This window comes from Gorilla gorilla, chromosome 6 (assembly GCF_029281585.2).
Source record: "Gorilla gorilla gorilla isolate KB3781 chromosome 6, NHGRI_mGorGor1-v2.1_pri, whole genome shotgun sequence".
In the NCBI taxonomy this organism is placed as follows: Eukaryota; Metazoa; Chordata; class Mammalia; order Primates; family Hominidae; genus Gorilla; species Gorilla gorilla.
Genome location: NC_073230.2, coordinates 131,489,690 through 131,512,071, shown reverse-complemented (window position 1 = coordinate 131,512,071; position 22,382 = coordinate 131,489,690). Strand labels below are relative to the sequence as shown.

At 36.4% G+C, this 22,382-nt stretch overlaps 1 protein-coding gene across 9 annotated transcripts in view; it reads left to right on the top strand.

Annotated features, from left to right (window-relative positions):
• CADPS2 (calcium dependent secretion activator 2) overlaps positions 1–22,382 on the top strand; it is a 568,074-nt gene that overhangs the window by 404,053 nt on the left and 141,639 nt on the right. For all 9 annotated transcript variants that reach the window (XM_019031559.4, XM_019031557.4, XM_055347443.2 and 6 more), the window contains exons 12-13: positions 8,745–8,881; positions 11,687–11,874. In XM_019031559.4, the coding sequence (XP_018887104.3) occupies positions 8,745–8,881; positions 11,687–11,874 (325 nt within the window). The remainder of the gene's footprint in view (positions 1–8,744; positions 8,882–11,686; positions 11,875–22,382) is intronic.

Sequence of the window (22,382 nt, the reverse complement as noted above, 5' to 3'; positions counted from 1 at the left end):
TCCTCTAGCTGCTTTAAAGATTTTTCTCTTTAACACTGTTTTTGAGCAATTTGATTATGATGTGCCTTGGTATAGTTTTCTTCATAAAAATGCTTGTTCTGAGACACAGTTAAGTTACTTGGAAACAATTCAATCCTCTCAAGCTTTGCTTTCAAGTTTTGTTAGGGAAGACCAAGCAGTGTTTAGTCCAGGATGCATTTTCCCCATTTCTGGACCAACATCTTTCTTAACACTCTAACTGATAACCTGTGAATTATGAGCTTTTATATTCTTGCTGCTGAAAAGCAGTGCTATTCTAGGCTGTGTGAGTTTGGGGCACTGTCCTCTCGAATCCTTTAGATTGCTTCTTTCCCTTTCTACACATGCATGAGCTGATGGGTAGTCAGCTGAATTCTTGGGGGAGGCCTTCTGCAGATCTTGAGAGTCTCTTGCTGGGCAGCTCTCTTCTCTCCAGTACTCTTTCCTACAAACTCTAGTTACTGTCACCCTTCTGAACTGTCAGTTCCATCTTTTGAACTCAGGGAGACCACTGGGCTTTTCCTGGGTTCCTGTTGCTTGTGCCATGGGCTATGGAGTTTCTCCTGGCAGTAACCTGGAGTGACTGTAAGGCTCACCTTGTTTCCCATCCCTCAGGAATCACGTTGCCCAACGTGCAGCGTTTAATAAACTTTATGTAAATTTTTTTAGAATACTTAGTTCAGGTAGGAGGTTAAGTTTATTCTCAATTATGCCATCATGACCAGAAGCAGAATTTTTTGTAAGTTAAAGCATGGTTTCTCAATTTCAACACTATTGACATTTTGGGCTAGATAATTATTTGTTTTGGGGCAGGGAGTGGAGTAAGGAACTTTTCCTGTGCATTATGTAATGTTTTACAGCACCCCTGTCCTCTACCCACTAGATATCAATAGTCTCCCACCTGGTCCCAGGTCAGACAACCAAAAATATCTCTGGACATTGCCAAATGTCCCAGAGGGTAGGGTTGCAGTTGGTGAGGAATCACCCCCAGTTGAGAACCACAGAATTACAGTGACTTAATAACTATTTTTTTTTAATAGCCATCCTCCTTCACTTGTGTTCCCATATTTTTTCTTAACATCCTGAGTGCAAGGAATGCCCGAGGAATGTGTTGAGCTCGTGGCTATTGTTGCTTGCACATAATGGCAAGAAAAGCGGGTAGGAACCACTAGCATAGAACTTTAAGACTGTGGCTGAATAATACAGAATTTTTTTAGACAGAGTCTGCCTCTGGAGAGAGAGGAAGTGCAGTGGTGCCATCTCACCTCACTGAACCTCTGCCTCCTAGGTTCAAGCCATTCTCGTGCCTCAGCCTCCCAAGTAGCCTCCCAAGTAATCTCAGCAGCTGGGATTACAGGTGTGTGCCACCACACCCACCTAATTTTTGTATTTTTAGTAGTGACAGAGTTTCTCCATGTTGGCCAGGCTAGTCTCAAAACTCCTGACCTCAGGTGATCTGCCAGCCTCGGCCTGCCAAAGTGCTGGGATTACAGGCATGAGCCACTGCACCTGCCTGTAACAAATAATAACAAAACCTTTCTATTATTCGATATCAATTTATTGTCAAGGCAGGACTGATCAGGCTATGGGATTCCCATGCCTCAGCCTCCCAAGTAGCTGGGATTACAGGTGTATGCTACCACACCTGCCTAATTTTTGTCTTGTTAATAGAGATGGGGTTTCTCCACGTTGGCCAGGCTGGTCTTGAACTCCTGACCTTAGGTTATCTGCACACCTCAGCTCCCGAAGTGCTGGGATTACAGGCATGAGCCACAGCGCCCAGCGCTACCATCTGTTTCTAACAAAACCTTTCTGTTATTTGATATCATTTTATTGTCAAGGCAGAATTGATCAGGCTATGGGAACTGAATTTACTTGTTATAACTAAAAAGCGAAACTGTTTCAATTTGTTAACAACAACTGACTTGTATTCCAGGCTGCTAGTAAAGTTTTAAATCAGGGCAGACCTCTGCTGGGGTGAACCTGGGAGGCGGAGCTTGCAGTGAGCCATGTTCGCACCACTGCACTCCAGCCTGGGCAACAGAACAAGACTCCATCAAAAAAAAAAAAAAAAAGAATGAGGAAAGAAAATGTTCTACCTCATCAGAATGAGGGTAGTGACCCTGAACTATCAGAGAAATGCCATGAATTCCTCCAGAGTTCCCCCAGAGAGTAGTTTCATCCATAGTATTTTCCTCCCTCCGTTGACTTACATAATCAATTTTTGTTTTCTTTCCTGATGGTCTTTTAGAAAAACAACTTTTAAAATCATGAGTAGAAATTGAGAAAATAAAAAATTAAATGTCTAGTTGTATAAGTATATATGTTCCCAACCCATTTAAATATGCTTTGTTTCTCATTTCTTTGCTGACCTGTAGCTGGTAAAGGTAAGTATTTTCATGATTTTTAAAATTAGATGTTTTTAAAAATTTTTAATGATACGATGTTTGAGGAATATCATGATCTTGTTTACAGGATCAATCCCCTACTTTCTAGCCAAACCCAGAATATTTAAGTTAGCTTTATTGATTACAAAAAAAAAAAATGTCTATCCCAGCAAAAAAAGTAGAAACAACCTAATATCTACCATTCATACAGGCACAAGGGTAATAGCCACGAATGTGTTGTAATAACATGCAAAACAAATGGTCAATATATGTTAAGTGGAAAAAATGCTAAGTTATACGTGCGGTATTATTTTCACTACATAAAAAAAACACCCAATTGATAAAGCAAAATATAGGTAGAATTACATCTAAAATATTCAGTGGATATGTTTTATCGGAGGCACTAGTTGCTACTTTATTTCTTCTGTATCTTTTCTTTGAAGTATGTATTTTTATTTATTTTTCACAAACCCAGTGCTTTAGAATGAAGTATAAATCTTAAAAAGAAGCTTATTTTTTAAAAAACTAAGCATAACAATAACAAGGAAAAATAAAAAAAATTATAAAATCTAACTTACTGGAAGACAACCTTATCTTTTTGGGACATTACTAATATGTATTTATAGATTTCTCTAATAAGCAAATCTATTCCACTTCTTTTTTTCTTTGACTCTCTGGATATATAAAAATTCTAAGGGAAGAGAGTGAGCTGAAGGGATGGGGAAGAGGCCGGTAACCAATTTTTTCACTTAAAATGTAACGTACTAGAGTTGCCAGATTGATGGACATTCTTTGGTTAAACTATACTTTGTTCTCTCCAACCAAAATGCAGTGCACACACCCTGGTTTTCACTGTCTCCCAGTTATATATGTAACATAATACAATGTGTGTGTCACATAATACAATATGAATAGTAGCATTTGTCTTCCAATAATAAATTAATATCAAAAATGAACCAGAAAAGCTGCCGTCTGTTTATTTTTAAGCTAAATATTTTTAAATTATTAAATTGAAATATAAACTAACGTTTAATTTTGTGAACTTATTTTCATGATTGATCTAATATGTTAAATTTCACACTTCATAGGGAAAGCTTTGTCTTTCTTTTACATTGAACATATTATTTCTAATAAACGTTCAATATTGGTTTACTTTGCTTATTTGTAATTCTAGGTTTCTGTGTTGATCAAAATTGTCATCATGCAAAAGTATTACTTATGTGTTATTGGCTGCAGAAAGCAAGATGTGTTAATTCATATATCAGGTTTTGAATCAATTTAACCAAAAGAAGCTAAGCAGTTATTTGGGTCAATAATAAAGGTGTGAACAAACTCCTTTGCTTTTCAGCAGAAAGTATGTATACATAAAACATGGACATACTATTCAGGCTGATCTAGGTAAAATTTTAAAATATTAAACTCTTCCTATTAAAGCCTACATGGATGGTATAAAAAGAGAAGTGGCACCTACTTTGCTGTGCCACTTTTAACTTCCTATAAATTTTCAAGCTGTATGGGAGTTTTGAATTATAAGAAACGTATAATCAGATGTGAGTAGTGGTAAATGCAGCTACAGGTGAACTCCTAAACACAGGCCAGTTTTAAATGTAGGACAGTAAATTGTATTATATTTCAAAAGAGTCATTTGCTTCTTAGTTCAGCTCTGTTTTGCAGAGAGCAGTCTTGGCTGGCAGCACCCTTTTAGTCCTTTTGATACTAGAGTCCCACTCCCAGACACCAGAGTGATCTCAGAATGCTAAAAAATGGCCTCCTTTTTTCATCCATAGTGCCCCTTTACCTTTTTCTTTCCCTTTTCCTTTTACATCCATGATTTCTCACAACACTAGGAGCAGCAACAAATGCAGTACCATAAGAATTTGTTGCAAAGAAAAAAGAAGTATTTTTTAATATATATATTTTTATTATACTTTAAGTTCTAGGGTACATGTGCACATGCTGCTATAAAGACACATGCACACATATGTTTATTGCGGCACTATTCACAATAGCAAAAAAGAAGTATTTCAATTTTTTTTTCAATCTCACATTCTCTCTGACTTAGATGCCTTTCCTAGGATTTGAATTCTTGGGCACTTAAGGGGCAGGTGGCGGTCAGTGCCTACCAAAAAGCCCCTCACTGATAGTCCTCACATCATTTTCTATGCCACCTATTTTCAAGTCTGTATTACCTGTTTAAGTTGATACTGTCAGCCTACTTATCCTTTTCTCTTAACTTCCAACAGCTATTATCCTAATGAAAAAATTTAATTTTTAGGCTTGACTTACATAAAGCCTCTATAACTTCTTAAATCTATAGCTAATAATAATCTTTCTCAATTTGGATTTCATTCCATCTACTGTTATCACACCTGGTGACAGTACCACCTAAAGACGCTCAAGCATATATCCAACTGTTGCCATAGAAACTCCACCAGTATCCTCAATTATCAAGTCCCACATCTGTAGTTAGTCCATAGGTTAATCATCACAATTTATGACAGTTTTGCAGTATACTGCTTAAGCTCATAGCTTGTTGGTTTGTTTTGATAGTTGTCATATTGTTTCAGAAGACAGATTGAACTAAAATTTTCCATTATCAGAGAAATCTGAGTAACACCATGAATAATTTTCTGTTTAAAACTAGTTACCATAATGTTGTGTTATAGTAACATTAATTGAAGATAATCCAGTATAACCCAATTTTAAAGCCTTGGATTTGGTAATTGACTAAAAAGCATGTTTTGCATTTGATATAGATGATGGCTGTGTCTCTCAAGAGTAACATATAGGTATGTTGTACCTGTAGAAAGCTATGTGAAAATATATCTTTATAAAAATAAGAAACTAGATAATATCTTAATGATATCTGATTTTCTATTTTACATTAGTTCATGAGATAACTTTAAAGTGAAAGATGGCAGGGAGGAAATGGGGAGATGTGGGTCAAAGGATACAAACTAGCAGATGTGTAGGATGAACAAGTCTAGAGATCTAATGTACAACATGACAGCTAGAATCCATACAATCGTACTGTTAGTGATTTTTGTTAGATTTTAGCTTCCCTGTCACAAAAAAGTAGCTACGTGAGATGACAGATTTGCTAATTTGCATCTGTATTGTAACCATTTTACTGTCTATATGTATCCCTTAACATCATGTTGTAAAGCTTAAATATACATACACACAATTTTATTACTAAAAAAGCATTTCAGCCGTATTACATCTGTTTCTCTCCTCCTAGCTTTGATGCTATTGTTGCCTTACATTTCACTTTACAGTTTTTGGTTTTTGTTTGTTTGTTTGTTTTTTTTTTTTTTTGGTGGGGTTGGGGATGGCGGGTGGGATGGGAATGGAGTCTCACTCTGTAGCCCAGGCTGGAGTGCAGTGGCGCAATCTCAGCTTACTGCAACCTTCGCCTCCTGGGTTCAAGCAGTTCTCCTGCCTCGGCCTCCCAAGTAGCTGGGATTACAGGCGCCTGCCACCATGTCCAGCTAATTTTTTGTGTTTTTTAGTAAGAGACGGCATTTCACCATGTTGGTCAGGCTGGTCTCGAACTCCTGGCCCCAGGTGATTCACCCACCTCGGCTTCCCAAAGTGCTGGGATTACAGGAGTGAGCCATCGTGCCCGTCAGTTTTCAGTAATGTTATAAACACTTGTATACATTGCTATTATTTTGTTTAAAACAAGGGCCAGAGGGCCAGCAAACTGAAACTGAATGCCTGTTCTTGAAAATGAAGTTTTATTGAAATACAGCCTATCTACCTACCTGTCTCTGTCTCTCTCTGTCTCTCTCTGTCTCTCTCTCTCTCTCTCTCTCTCTGTCTCTCTCTCTCTCTCTCTCTCTCTCTCTCTCTCTCCCCCCCTCCCCCCCCCCCCCCCGCCACCCCATTTCATTCAGGGAGGTCAAGACTGTTACTTTTTTATTTATTTCTTCCATAAATTCATGGAAACTAAGACTATACTGCCACATGGTAATGTAGTTTTCCATGAAATGTTCTAAATGGTGCTGATCTGATGTAGAAAGAAAGTAAAAATGTTTGGTCTTCACAGCCTGTGTTTTAAAAATAGAATGATTTCTAAGAACACATTTCACTTTCATAAAATTACAATCCTGGAGAAATTGAAGGTTGTTGATTTTCTTAAATAAAAATTTTAATGGGTTTGTTTGCCTGTCTGTTTTTTCCGAGTACAGTCTGTATTTGTGACTCAAAGTGCTATCATTAATATCATTTTTATCACCAATGGTAATTGTTTGAAAAGTAATTTTCCATTCATGTGTGTCATTTGGAAAGACTTGTTACCTTAGCAGATATATAGTTTGGAATTGTATTTCCTGAGAAAAGTACTTTATAAATTTACAAAAATATGATTTAATTATAGAAATGAACTATAGATCTTTTTTCAGAAACATTTTTTATTTAAAGTTTGTATGCCCATTTTTTAGTTGCTTCTACAAATCTTTATAGTAAAAGAAAGATTTTTTTACTTTTTTCACAGGAAAAAGATAGGTCTTTTTCCTGTGAAATTTATCACTATCCTGTTCTCAACAGATTAACCATTAATGGGCATTATTTTTAACTCCTGTTGTAACCTTCTCTGGTGAAAGAAATAAGGTATAAAATTTAGCAGATGTTTTATAAAACTAGTAATTTAGTTACATAAAAATGATACTAAAAGATTTTTTTTGCTGAGATAAATGGAAAAATGAATATTCTAAGATACATCTTTTAAAATACAAAAGAATCTTCCAATTTTATAAAATGTGTGATTTGCAGTTTTAATATTCTGCCTCCTATTCATCTGATATTATTTCACATTACATTATCATATATTTAACTTTCTATTAAAAGACTCAGAAGAATAAAATGCAAAAGAAGTTCAATTGTATATTAGTTCACGAAAAGCTGTTTTGTGTTCATCCAGTTAATTTATCACATGTAATGTATTTAATCATTCAGGTAATCATTAAATGTAAAGGTATAAGTATGATACTTTCTCCACGGATTATAACCTTATACCCTACACATCAATAAGCTGCCATTCATTGATTACTTGCTATATTCACCTTTTCCTATCTGTCATTGATGTGAGATGTACATTAGTTTGTGTATCATTTTTTAGTGTGATTCTGAAGACCCTTCAGCTTGAATTATATAGTTCTTCCATCTACAAATATGGCTGAAAGTTGAACTTGACATGGATCAATAAGATCTGGGCTAAATATCTAAATGTGACTGATTATGTTAGCATCATGTCCACAGATCAATATTGAGTTTTATTATGAGTCTGACTCTATAATTGGGTTTAATCAATAAACTTTTGTCTCTTTTCGTTTATAATTTTAAGATTGTACTACATAGGTATTACAAACTACACTTAGCTTACATTTAGGACTCTGCTTTTCTTATGATGACCAGAAAGAGATCTATCTGTGAATTTTAAGGAACAATGGAGTTTCAGTTTTACCATTGTGAGAAGAGTCCACTTTTATCTTGATAACTGATTCCTTGCTCAGTATGCGCTACGTTTCTAACAGAGCTAATGTAATAACACCCCAGCACTCCTTTGGGGTAGTGTGTGGCTTTTTCTCTCTATACTTAGTAAATAACTCACATTGAAGACTTTGACAAAACATACCATTAATGAAAGCAATCATAAAAGCTTGCCTTTTGATAAACCCGCAGGGTCTACAGGCGTTGAAAGATGCAATCTGTAAAGAACAATAAATTTGGGCCTTTGATTGAAGTGCCATTTGGGACGTTAAGCTTTGTCTGCATATTTGCGCAAACATGATGCTCCCTTTTTCCTGTCTCTTAAACTTGAAGCTTGACAGCGCTCATTGCCATTTTTACATTAAGGATGGTCCCATTAAAAGCTCCATACAAAAAGAAGACTGGAAGTGATCCAGCTGAAGCGTGTGTGTTCAATTCTGCCCTAGTTTGCCATTTGGAAAGCAGACTCCTAGGCATCATTGCTGTTTTTTATGAATAGATCTTGGTTCTTTTCTAGTCAATTCCATCAGTAAATGGAGATTTAAAATACAGCTTTTCTCAGAGTTGGAAAATAAGATTATTTTTCTGTTGGATATTAGAAATAGCTTTGAATGGAAATGGAATTACTGCATTCTGAATGATTTGTAGATTTTTTGCTGTTGTTTTTACTTAAGCTTCATAAAGTTTGCAATTTATGTTAATATGCTGAACTCTTGGCATCATATTTCATGTGATAAAAGGTAGTCTTCTGCTTGAGTCATGCATTTTGTATTCTTCACAACCTGTATCTGTCCATCATTAAGCCTGAAAAGTAAATATACTGTACATGCTTTCCTGAATTTACAGATGCAGATCGTTTTCAGAAACATGGTATGGATGAGTTTATTTCTGCAAATCCCTGCAAGCTTGATCATGCCTTCCTTTTTAGAATACTCCAGAGGCAGACTTTGGATCACAGACTGAATGATTCCTATTCTTGCTTGGTGAGTACAAGTCTATCTAGTCCCCTATAAGTTGGAATAAAAGATTTTAGATACCCTATAAGTTGGAATAAAAGATTTTAGAAAGTGAGAAATACTTGTTATAAACCAGCATTTTATTCCTGACTCATTTAATAAGGGTAGTGGGAGTGAGGGATAAAGGATTCCAGTCGATTGCTTCCCAATTTGAAAATTATACACTTGAAGACCACTGCTGTGCCACTCAATAGACAGGAGAATAGACTCAAATAGATGCTAAACTGTGGTGTATCAGTCCCTTTAAAGAACGCTCAGTGAAAATAGAAGGCTTTAAATGAAGATTTTTTAAAACCTCTGTTATAGGACGTACAGACATTTTAAGGTTGAAGTTCTGTTCCCCAGATGTTGACACCTCACATTTCTCTCTTTTATTGTTAGAAGGACAACCTAAGTGGCAGGGGAAGGAAAGAGTGGAATTAACAATATGACAGGAGCTATACATAACAAAGTTTTGGTTTCATCTAGCCATCCAAAGTATAACTTGAATTCCTTGACAAAAGGAAAGGAGTGAATTAAATTGAGTAAACTGTTTCCTGGTATGTGTTGAAATTGTAGCCAACATTTGGGATATGAAATATAATTTATTTAAAAGGAATGCTTGACACCTCAGAATATGGGGACTAAACTTTATAACCTAAAAATTATGTGTTTTTCCAAGCATTTATATTGTCAATAGCAATTCATCTGAAATTTTTGCAGCCAGAAAATGCCTATTTCTATCACCACTTTAATCTCTTGGACACTGAGCATAGTACAGGTTGAATATCCCTTACCCAAAATGCTTGGGACCAGAAGTGTTTCAAATATTGAATTTTCTTCAGATTTTGGAATATTTGCATTATATGTGCAAGGTGAGCATCCTTAATCCAAAAATCCAAAATCAGTTTCCTTTGAGCTTTGTTAAAAGAAAAACCTTAGCCTAATTAAGTTTAAAAGAGTTTATTTGATGAATTCTTGAATCAGGCAGCCTCCCAAGCCAGAGTAGGCTCGGAGACTCCGGCGCAGCCACGTGGTGGAAAAAGCTTTATAGACAGAAAAAGGAAAGTGACGTACAGAAAACAGAAGTAAGGTACAGAAACAGCCAGTTTGATTACAGCTCGGCATTTGCCTTATTTGAACACAGTTTGAACAGTTGGCCACCTTTGATTGGCCAAAACTCAGTTATTGGCACAATAGTAGACTACTGTGTATTTACAACTCCATTTAGTTTATAATTCACAATGTATAGAGAAACCTTTAGGCTGAACTTAAAATATGTAAGGAGGCAGCTTTAGGCTAAACTTGATTTAAAAGCATCATGCAGATGCTCAAATATTTTGGATTTTGGAGCTTCCCAGGTCTGGGACTTTTGGATTTGGGATGCTCAACCTGAAACTTCATGCAGTAAAATTACATTCTGTTTAAGATTTCAGACAAAATGCCGCCCCCCCCCCGCCCATTGGAGATACTTCAGAGAGGAAGAAGTGAAACAATTTATTGCCACGCTGACACTAACAGTTCATTAATTCATTTATAGATTGTTTATTAAGTATAATTTAAACCTGATCCAACTCAAACTTTACAATCACATGGAGAGTAAAATATATCATCTCAAAATCCTATTCTATCTTTTCATGGACAAACACATAGAGTGAACATCAATAAGGGATAGTGTCCTCTCGGATTCCACTCAAAGACATTATTCAGTTATCAAAAGCTGTTTTGATTTTGTTGATGATCGCCAGTGTAATATGGAGTCTGAGGAGAATGCTACAAGGTCTTCCACTGCGCCTAAAGGGGAGTGAGTGTGATTTGCTTAGAAAGTGTTTTGGAGGCAGATGACTGTGAATATAAATCACGGCTCAACAACTGATTTGCAGTATGGTCTTGGACAATTCACTTAACATCCCTGAGCTTTAGCTTATTTATCTGCAACATGGAAAGCGTATAAATACCACACCTGATGGTTCTTCTCTTACTCCTTTTCTTTTCTTCCTCCTTTCCTTTATTGCCTTCTCACCTTTTTCTCATTATTCTTTTATTTCTCTTACATGATTACCCTGCCCCCTTTTAAAACTCTCTATACTCCCTTCTTTTCTTTTACCATCTTATAAATCCATATAATTCATCAAGATATTTTATAAGCCGGCTCCACCTGACCTGTCCTCCAGTTTTAGCCGCATAAACTGCCTGCTGTGTTGAGGTGGCATGCATGCACACACATACGTTCTAACATCTCATTTCAGGAGGAACAGAAACTGCTAATATAAAGCATTAACTCTGTTATATTGTTCATAGGAAGACAAACAGAATGAGAAGAATATCCCAGATATTTAAGTTCCCAAATAGTACATGTATACTGCTGCTAAACTTAATGACATTTTCTTTTAGTTCACTTTATAAAACTTCTCCTGAGCAGGAAATTTCATCTATAATGTCGTCTTTTTTTAATTGATTCATAAAGAGACTGAGATTTTTGGAGTAACACTCTTTGTGTGTGATAATTTAGATCCTATGAATAAATTTGACTAATTTTGAATGACAGTGGAGAGGCACAAGTTACCCATGCCTTGCTGTGACAGTAAAAAGAGAATAGCATTAGGTTGCCAGTGTCCCAAATCAGTTTCAAAATTGATGACATTAGCTCTTCATGAAACATACCACTAATAAAATAAATGTCAAGATACTTTCATGCAGCTTCTGCTTATAAGGCCTAAAAGTGCGTTCAGGAAAGCAAATCGTAGTATAGAAAGAAAAAACATGTATATCTATTCTTTTTTTATTTTGCAGGGATGGTTTAGCCCTGGCCAAGTCTTTGTGTTAGATGAGTACTGTGCCCGTTATGGTGTGAGAGGCTGTCACAGACATCTCTGCTACCTTGCAGAACTGATGGAACATTCAGAAAATGGTGCTGTCATTGACCCTACCCTGCTCCATTACAGCTTTGCATTCTGTGCCTCTCATGTGCACGGCAACAGGTATTTTTACTTGCAAATACAAAGTGAAATGTATGGGGTTGACTATGGAAAAGAGAGAAAAATGTGCTTTGCGATTATCACCTAGTAACAGATTGTAAATAGCAAACACTTCTTACAAGGAAAAAAAAAACGACAGAGAAAAAAGTGTGCATCAATATGCTGTTGATTTAGGTGGGCTACACTTTATGTTTCTTTTTGCTGGTAAAGCCACTCGAAAGAGAGAGAGAGAAAAAATATGAGATTAGAAACTGCCTTTTAGTTCTTATATACCACCTCGTAGTAAGTCTGAACAGCCTTAAGTATCCCTATGATTCCTATTGTAATGCATACATGTGCCTGGGTAGGATGTGTTGATAGGTCTGTGTGTAAGTAATGATCATTGCTTTTCCTCTGTGGAATTAATTTTCACTGATAAAACAAGATAGAAAATGGAGTTTATGTAGAGTCTCTTCTCAGCCGCTTCCCTAATCCACACTTTAGGAACAAGTACTCTTGTTTTACCAAGATGCCAAAAAAATTCCCTAATGTTGGCCTCCACAGTTATCTATCTCTGGCCTTAAAAATCTGTCCATATCATGCCGCGTGTGGTGGCTTACACATGTAATCTTAGCACTTTGAGAGGCTGAGGAGGGTGGATCACCTGAGGCCAGGAGTTCGAGACCAGCCTGGCCAACTGAGTGAAACCTCATTTCTATTAAAAAATATAAAAATTAGCTGGGCGTGGTGGTGCATGTCTGTAATCCCAGCTACTCAGGAGGCTGAGGTAAAAGAATCGCTTGAACCCGGGAGGCAGAGGTTGCAGTGAGCCAAGATCATGCCACTGCACTCCAGCCTAGGTAACAGAACAGGCTCAATCTTAAAAAATAATAATAATAATAAATAAATAAATAAAAATCTGTCCATATCACTCCCCTTCTCTTAATCTTGCTCAATACATATTTGATGAATGAATGAATGACTTCATTATTTGTGTTAATGTCTCTTCCATTAATGGCCCATTAACTTTTTATTCATCTTTTTCTTTTTCCTCCTATCCCCAATTTGTGAACATCAATATTCTCTTCCCATAGTGCCCCTTAACATTCTCTTTTTTACATTTCCATTGTTTATCCTAATTCTGGCCTTCATTTTTTTTCTGGCCTATGTATGTGAATTTACCTCTCTACTATCTTTTTCTTTCTATAGTATTCTACCAATCAGTCAAAAAAATGTAGAATAACTTTTACCACACTCTTCTTCAGAAAGCTTAAGTGATTTTTGATTATTAAATTAAAAATAGGTTCCAAGTGATAGCATCAACATTTTCCCATTACCATCCTCTTCCATCTACCCATTCTTATCTCCACAAAATTTTACCACAAAAAATCTGTTTATTCTCCATGTTTTTCTTTTTTCCAGTTTTAAAAAGTCAAATATCACAAAACTCATCTTAGAAGACTTCAATTAACTCATTCAGACACTAAGAACTTTTTATCTGTACTTATCTCATTACCTTTGTCATATATACTTATGTGCTAGATGTGTGTACATGCACACACACACACGGACACACACCTGCTTCTGTTCCACTAGATCATATTTTAAAGGCAAAAATCAGTTCTCATTCACCTGTTATCCTCCACGTACCTAAAACAGTGTGTTGCATTTTGTAGGTACACAATAAATATCTGTTGAAGTCCCCAGTGCTGCCATTTCTCAGCCTACAATAAAATAAGATTGATCCTTGTCTCACAGTCTATTCAGGTTTTCACTTTATTTTGGAGCCCAGCCTTGATTTGAAATTAGGCGGATGTTGCCGATTTTAGTAGTTTTTTTCCCACTATCTCACACTCAACCCTCTGCACTTAGAAAATGTGGGGGTACAGGGGTCAGTCAGGGTGGCTAACTGTTGATAGGAGCTGTTTTACTAAAACTGTCTCTTGTCTCCTGACTCTGTCTCAATTCCTTCTGACTAGGGGATATCAAAAAATAGACATTCCAGCACTAGGCAGACCTCTGAAATGCAAGAGGATGAGAAGGTTTCAGTGAAACAAACAAACCCAAAGCAAATTGTATAATCAGAATATTTTTTTCATCCACACAGAAAGGTAAAATTAAATTGGGAACCTAAAGTGGGAAATTCAGCTAATGTGCCCCCAAAATACATGTGTTTGAGACACATTGTAATGGAAAGTTACTGAGGCAACAAGGAGCTACTGCTGCTGCCTGGGAGGCAGCCTGATTTGACTCTACTGGTTGCCATAGTTACTTTTATTCTGTAAAACTATTGTTTTCTTTATAATGATACTCTGTAATGTGTAATTCAAGGTATGTTTATATGTTCATGCATATATTATCTTTAATATTGCATATGAAATCCACTTTCCCAAAGTTTAAACTGTGTACACATTCAGGTATCTCTGGTAGTCTTTTAGAATCGAAATTTGAATCAGTCTCTGATTCAGCATTGAGGTGTCATATAGCTTAAGAAAAAGAAAGGAAGAAATACAGGGTTGAGGGAAATTTGAGCCTCAATTTAGGATAGAAATAATCCAAGATAAGCTGAAAGTTATGACGTTTCCTGCGACATTTACAGTCCAACAGATGTCATTCAGAAATACTATGCTGCCACAGTGAAAGACCAGAAAGAGGCAAAAGAGCTTCACTTGAATCCCGGCTCTGAAATTTGCAAACTGACCCATGTTCAACAAATCACTTAACCTTTCTGAAACTCAGAGTTATCATACATAAAAGGGGCAAATACTAATGTGAAGGTACTACATCATTATAAAATACTATCAGTATTGATTACTCTTACTATTCTAATATATTTTCCTTTGCCATTTAACCCAAGAGGATGTAAATTGTGAGATGAAGAAAAAAGTAAAAAATATGTAGTTAGGACTGTACCTCATGCTAAATAGAAATATTTCAATGTGTATATAATTATATTCCTAATTTCTTTGTTAATGGAATATTCAGGTTTTGGCAACCTCTCCTTCTGAGAATGTGCTTCTCTTATCCATGTCTGCAGCATCTGATATTTATAGAGACTTTTGTTTAAAAATACTGTCAATGTCAAGTCTGATTTTTCTACAGTGTTTGCCGTAGTCTTATTTTATGATCATTTTTACATCTGTCAAGACACATATTCAGAGAGTCGTTTTGCTCATTACCTGAACTACCTCTGTCATAAATTCAAAAGGAGAAAAGATTTCCTTTTGTTATTGACTGAAGTGAAGGACAACAGTGCTGTCTGGGTTTGAAATTTTTCAGGGAGCACATCCTATTGCACAGTGTTGAGCTCTCTAGGTGTGTTCTTTCTGTACAGATACATCTCTGAATAGCACTCTGAGTGTTTCAGAAATAAAAGAATAGAGTTAAGCAGAAAAGGTCTGGCTGGTACTAAGACTGAGGAAGAGAGAGAAAAAGAAAGGAAGAAAGAAAAAGTGAGTCAAGGACAGAAACAGACCCACTCATGCAGGATGATAGCCACACACATCTCTGAATAACACAACCACTCATTCAGCCATAGTGCCGCTGAGGACTGACAGGAAGGAGAAAAGAGGCTTTCAGAGACAATGCTTCATAGGGCAAAGTTCTAGGTTGATATGTGTGGTTATACATCTTGGTTTTGTAAGTCAGGCTGAGGGTGGAGAAACTGAAGCTGCAACACAAAATGGCTTTTATGTCCCAATTTGATGTAAGGCATACAGTGTATTCACTGACTCCTCTACAGTTTTCTAGGGCCGTCTTAGAGCTGCTGCATGCCTGACAAAGGCCAGCTCAGATGTGCTTGCTTTCAAGTACAGGGCACAAGAGTACAACATGACTGTAGTTTTATATATAAAATAATCTCAATTTTCTGTGGATTCCAGATTATATCACAAAGTTGTTAAGTAACCTTAATGGGCATCAGTCAAATCATCATATCATAATACCTCTGTCTTCACAGGTGCTAACATTTCCCCTTGACTGTCACTTCAGAAATTTTGCCTCAAACTTCCAATCTGTAACTTTAGAGACAGTGTGCATTTTTTGAGAAAAAACGTAGATAATTGCATCACGTAGGATCATCAAAAGTGTTCACTTAATTCTAGTTTTAGATATGTGACTATATAGAAATTAAGTATAAATGACACACACGTTGTAAATGGAGAGACTCACTTTTGGGGCAGGTGAGCAACCAGATGAAAGGTCATAAGCAAGGTTATCCTTAGGTAATGTACCTGATCTGACAGGTTTTATGCCATGTGCTAAATGTGCAAAGGCAGAAGGGATGGGTATTGGGGAGTATATTTCAAATATTACTGGAGGAGTTTTTTTATTTTATCAAAAACTGTAGAACAACCCTAAATCTACCTTAAGCAGACTTTCCTAGCAATATTTATACTCACCCAACCTCAAGTTCAATACTGAAGCAAGATAATTGTGCCTTTCAAAACAAAACAGACAAAACCAGAGAAAAAGAAAAGGGGAAGGGAAAGACTTGGTGTGTTGGAAATATCTCTGAGTGAGGAATCAGAACATCTGTATTCCTGTTCCGGCTCCTCTACTGATGAACTACTTAACTTTGAGCAAATGGTTTTAATCTGTCTGAGCCTCAGCTTCTCCATGTGTACCTTGTGAGTAATAACATTAATGCTACCTACTCAATATGGTTCCTAAATAGGTCATATAAAATTCTATAAGTACTTTTTAAACGATGAAATATTGCTTAAATAGCATGTAGTAATTTTTTTATGCAGCGTATGAGTTAAATGAGCTTTTGGGGATTGTTCTGTGAAACACTGCAGTACTCAGGTGAATTTTGTTATGACAACATACCACAAACAGGTTTCAATCAGGAGAATGAGACTGGAAGAGCACTGAGTCAGTGCCTCACCTCATCTCCTATCCGTGGTCATAGGGAAAAGCTGTGCTGAAGTTCTGGGACCTCCCCACCTACCACCCCCATGTTGCTGGAAAACACTGTGGGCCCCAGAGGGGAGTGGCAAAGACAGCGAAAAGCAGGAGCCTAGAACCCCGTCATCCAGGATAAGTATGTAGACAGACTGCAATTTGGGAAATAGTTGCTAAGGCCACCTAATTAATTTCCTCTGTCTTCCTTCCACATCTTCCATTCAAACTGTGCAACTCCTGGATCTTTGTGAGATATTAAATAAAACAGCCTACTGAAGGTCTGAGGAAGAGACAAGGCAAAGGAAATTTTTTAGTATATATTAGACTATATCACATTAACCATGAACAGAAACAAGGGTTACACCTTGACATAGCTTTTCTTAAACTTCATACCTTTAGAGCCTTCTTCTTGTCAATAGTTAGGTATAGGACAAAGTTTTTGGGTCTTAAGTTGGATCTTCTTATCGTTTTTAACACAGTAAGTTTTTCAAAAACAGTATGTAATGCTGTATGTAGAAACAATCAAAGAAAGCTCTATATGTACATAGGTGTTATTTACCACTACCATTGCCGTCCCAGTTTGATATTTGTAGATCTATGTTGACGTACAAAATTGGCTTGTTACTTTACTTTCTCATACTGGTTTTATCAGGATTGGGTGTCTAGGTTACTGTAGCCACACAAAATGAACTGGGGAGCTTTCCCGCTTGCTCTGTATAAGACTTGAATGGCTTTTTGTAGTTTACCAGTATCTCATCTTTTAAACCAGTGGTCCTCAACCCTTTTGGCACCAGCGACCAGTTTCATAGAAGATAATTTTTTCATGGATGGGGTGGAACGGTAGGATGGGGGATGGTTTTGGGATGAAACTGTTCCACCTCAGATCATCAGGCATTACTTAGATTCTCATAAGCAGCACATAACTTGTATGCACAGTTCACGATAGGGTTCAGGTTCCTGTGAGAATCTAATGCCGACACTGATCTGACAGGAGGTGGAAGTCAGGCAGTACTCGCTTGCCTGCCGCTCACCTCCTGCTGTGTGGCCCAGTTCCAAACAGGCCATGGATTGGTACCAGTGGTGCCAGTCCACAGCCCGGGTATTGGGGACCCCTGTTTTAAACCATCTGGGTTTGGGAATTTATTTGTGGAAAGATTTTTAACTGTTGTAGTTTATGTTGTACCTACAGAAATTCTCAGGCTTTCTATTTATTCTTGAGTCAGTTTGGGCAAGTTATGATTTTCTGGGAAATGGTAGATTTCATTTAAGTTATTAAATGTATTGATATTAAGTTATTCAAGTTGTTTTCTTTGTATTTTTTGCTCAATCTACAGTTCTTCCCTTCCTCAGTCTAATATTGTCTAATATCATTTTTACCTTCTCTCTCTTTTTTTCTCTTAATCCATCAAGTTTGGTGGTCTTTTCAAAGGAGCAACTTTTGGCTTTGTTGAACTCTATTGTTTCTTTTTTAGATGTACTTTTTATTTTACAATAATTTTAGATTACAGAAAAGTTACTAAAAGAGTGCATAGAGTTTTCGTATTTCCGTTTCCCTTAATGTTATTGTCATACATTTGTCAAAACTAAGAAATCAATGTTGGCACACTAGTATTAACTGAACACCAGTCCTTATTCAGATTTCACCAGTTTTTTAAATTAATGTCCTTTTTTCTGCTCCAAGATTCAATTCAGGATACCAAGTTGCACCTGATTGTCATGATTGTAGCAGTTTCTTAGGGATTTTTTTGTCTGTTTTTTGTGACCTGGACAGTTTTGAGGAGTACTAGTCAAGTGTTTTATCCAATGTCCCTCAATTTGGGTTTGTCTGACATTTTCATGATTAGCCTGAGATTATGAGTTTTTGTAAAGAGATGAAATACCCTTCTCATCACATTCTATCAGGGAGTACATAATATCCGCGTGACATCCTGGTAGTATTTGTCACATTTCTCTACTGTAAATATGTCATTTTTATTTTTTTATACTCTATTTTGAAGAAAATAGCTAAGTCCAATAAAACACACTGAAGAGGAGACAGGAAATAAACCCCAACTCCTAGAAGGAGAACTATCTGCATACGTTATTCAGAATTCTTCTGTAAGGAATATATGTCTTTTCTTTCCAATTTATTTATTTAACCATTTGTTTATATCCGTATAGATTCATGTGCAGTTGCTTTATACCTTGGGTTACAATCTAATAATATCTAAATTACTTTGTTGCTCAGATTGTTCCTGCTGTAGCTATTGAAAGCTCTTTTATACTGGCTCCCTTTGATATGCCCCACTCATTTGGTTTTTGAGCACTTTCGTAGTTTCTGGCAATCTGACATGCTGCAAGCTCATCTTTTATTTACCCTACTCTAGCCCAAGAATTAATCAGTTCTCCAAGGAGCTCTGGTTTTGTTATTATTGTTGTTGTTTGTTTGTTTGTTTTTTAGAGAATGGTATTTAGAAACCAAGATCTAGGTGACATGTGTGCTTATTTCTGCTGCAAAAATCATAGCTTCCAGGCCCTCTCAGTTGGACAGAGCTAGGTGATATATGATGTATACTAAACCATGAGTTCATACTGACGTCTCCAACTGGAATCTAGGACATCAACATTCATTTCAGCATGCTTTTCTTCCTTATCTTTAACTTATCTTTTCAACAGTGAGAAATCTTACTTCCACCATCCATTTACAAAATTGTTCAACCCCTGAACTTCATGCAAAGCAGTTTTGGAATTCACCAACTAGGCTATAGTACTTGTCTACAAAACCTTTCAGTTTCCAGTCAAAATACTGTTTTCCAAAGATCAATAGGAAAGCAGCTTTTTCTCCCACCCTCCTTAGTGAGGTTATGTCATCTTTCCTAACTTCTTATGTTAGATGTGTAACTCACTACTTGCCAGCTTTTCTTCTTTTCTAAGAGTTTAGGGCTGTAACTTCCCCCACTAAATTCTGTTTTTACTACATATAGAAATGTCTTATGTACTATTTAATTAAAATTGATTCTAAGTAATTTTAACTTTTCATAATTTATTGACACAAGGTTATTTATAAGTACGTTTTAAAATATCTTGGGAGGCTGAGGCAGGAGAATGGCATGAACCTGGGAGGCGGAGCTTGCAGTGAGCCGAGATCCTGCCATTGCACTCCAGCCTGGGCAACAGAGCGAGACTCCACCCCAAAAAAAAAATCTAAGAATATGAAGATTTTTGGTTATTTTCTTGAGAACTGATTTCTTACCTAATTCCTTTGTGTTCAGAGAATGTGATCTGTGTGATACCAATTCTTTATCACTTGTTGAGATTTCTTTTGTGGCCAAATATGTGTCAAATATTATAAATGTTTTCTGTCACTTAAAAAAATATATGTATTCTTTAGGCAGTGCAAACAGGATTTGTGTGGTTAAGATCTTCTAAAGTCTTACTAATTGTTGCCTGTTTGATCTGTGGGGTTATGACCAACGTGAGTGGTGATTTACCACTGTCATGGTGGTTTTTGCTATTTCTGTAAATTTTTGCTTTGTATATTTTGAAGCTGGTTTTTGAGGAGTTGCTTTTTGTTGGGACAAAATCTCATTATGTCATGCAGGTTGGTCTCAAACTCCTGGGCTCAAGTGATCTTCCTCCTTGGCCTCCCAAATTGCTGGGATGACAGGTATGAGCCACTGTGCCTGGCCCAAGGCTGTTCTGTATTCAAGCTTAAGATTGTTAGATATTCCTGGTAGATGAACATTGTTATCATCATTTGGTGATGGTCATCATAACTAATAATGATTTTTGCATGATATGTAGGTGATTATTAATATAGCTTTCTTTTGATGAGTGTTTGTCTGATGCATGTTTGTTCACATTGTTAGCCTTTCTATATTCTTGTACTTTAGTGTTTTATAAATAGCAAACTAGATTTTGATTTAATTTTTCAATATGACTATTTCTGTCCTTTAATTAGTTTGGTCCATTTACATTTATCATGTAATTGATAAAAGTAAATCACATATTAATAAAAGTAAATCCATTTCTACCATTTTATTTTAAGCTTTCTTTTTTGGCTCATGTTCTATAAACTTCTTGTTTCCTTTTTATTGGTATACTTTTTGTTTCATTGAAGTTATTTTCTTTAATTCTTTTTTTTCTCTTAACAGTTTATATTTTCCAACAATTACATTTGAGATTTACCAGGCATGTTGCTGAAATTTTAAAGTCTTATGCTAATTAACAAATTTCTCCTCCTGGGTAGTTCAGAGTCCTTAGAATATTACCCTCCAGTCACCCCCTTTCTGGCTTACATACTTAAGTTCTGTGGTATTTTAGTTATATCCTTTTTTCCCTAAGCTTATAAATTAATATTATTTTTCTTATTTTGTACTTAGTATTTGCTTAGATTTAGAAACAATTTTCCTTTTTTCTGAAGAATGTTCTTTGGACTTTCCTATAAATGGACTCTTATACACTGTGAATTGTTATTGGGAATTTCTTTTGTTTCATCCTATTTTTTCAAAGAAAGTTTTGCTAGGTGTACAGTGCTAGGTTAATGGTTATTTTCTCTTAGAACTTTGAAGATATTCATTTTCTTCTGATTTTCTTCGTTGCCATTTAAGAAGGCTCTTGGCAGGCCAGGCGAGGTGGCTCACACCTTTAATCCCAGCACTTTGGGAGGCCGAGGCGGGTGGATCACCAGGTCAGCAATTTGAGACCAGCCTGGCCAATATGTTGAAACCCCATCTCTACTGAAAAATGCAAAAATTAGCCAGGCATGGTGCCACGCACCTGTCGTCCCAGCTACTCGGGAGGCTGAGGCAGGAGAATCACTGGAACCTGAGAGGCCGAGGTTGCAGTGAGCCGAGATGGCGCCACTGCACTCCAGCCTGGTGACAGAGTGAGACTCCATCTTAAAAAACAAAACAAAACAACAACAAAAAAGGCTCTTGGCAGTACAAATGCTAGTCTTTTGAGGATGATTCCTCTTTTTCCTCTGGATGCTTTTTTTAAAAAAAGATTGCTTTGTTCTTTTGTGTTTTGTAAGTACACTATAAAGTTTCTTTGTATGGATTTCTTTTAATTTATTGTGATTGGGACATATATGAATTTCTAATCTACCTGCCATGATATTCCATTTCTTTTTATTTACCCTGATTGGAATATAAAGATTTATATTTGTCATCAGTTCTGGAATAGCATTATCTCTTTAAATATTGTCTCTTCTATAATCTTTTTCTTCTCATCTGAAGCTCCAATTACCCGTGTACTAGGCATTTTATCTTCTATATCTTGTAATGTCTCTAAAATGTATTCTATCTACGTATTTTTCCAGCTGCATCCTGTGTAATGTTTTCAATTCTGTCTTGCAGTTGAGGAGTTGGCTACTATTGTGAAGGGCTCTTCAGTAAACATGACAACTATTTTGGGCTTTGTAACTATACAAAATCTTGTAACTATTTTTGACCATGTAGTCTCTGTTACAACTATACAACTCCGCCATTGCTGTGCAGAAGCAGTCATGGACAATATAGAAATGAATTAGTGTGGCTTGTCCCAACAAAATTATATTGACAAAAGCAGATGAAAGGCCGTAGTTTGCCAACCCTTACTCTATTTCTTCAGTTCTCTCTTCAGCTGTGACATCTACTGTTTCACTC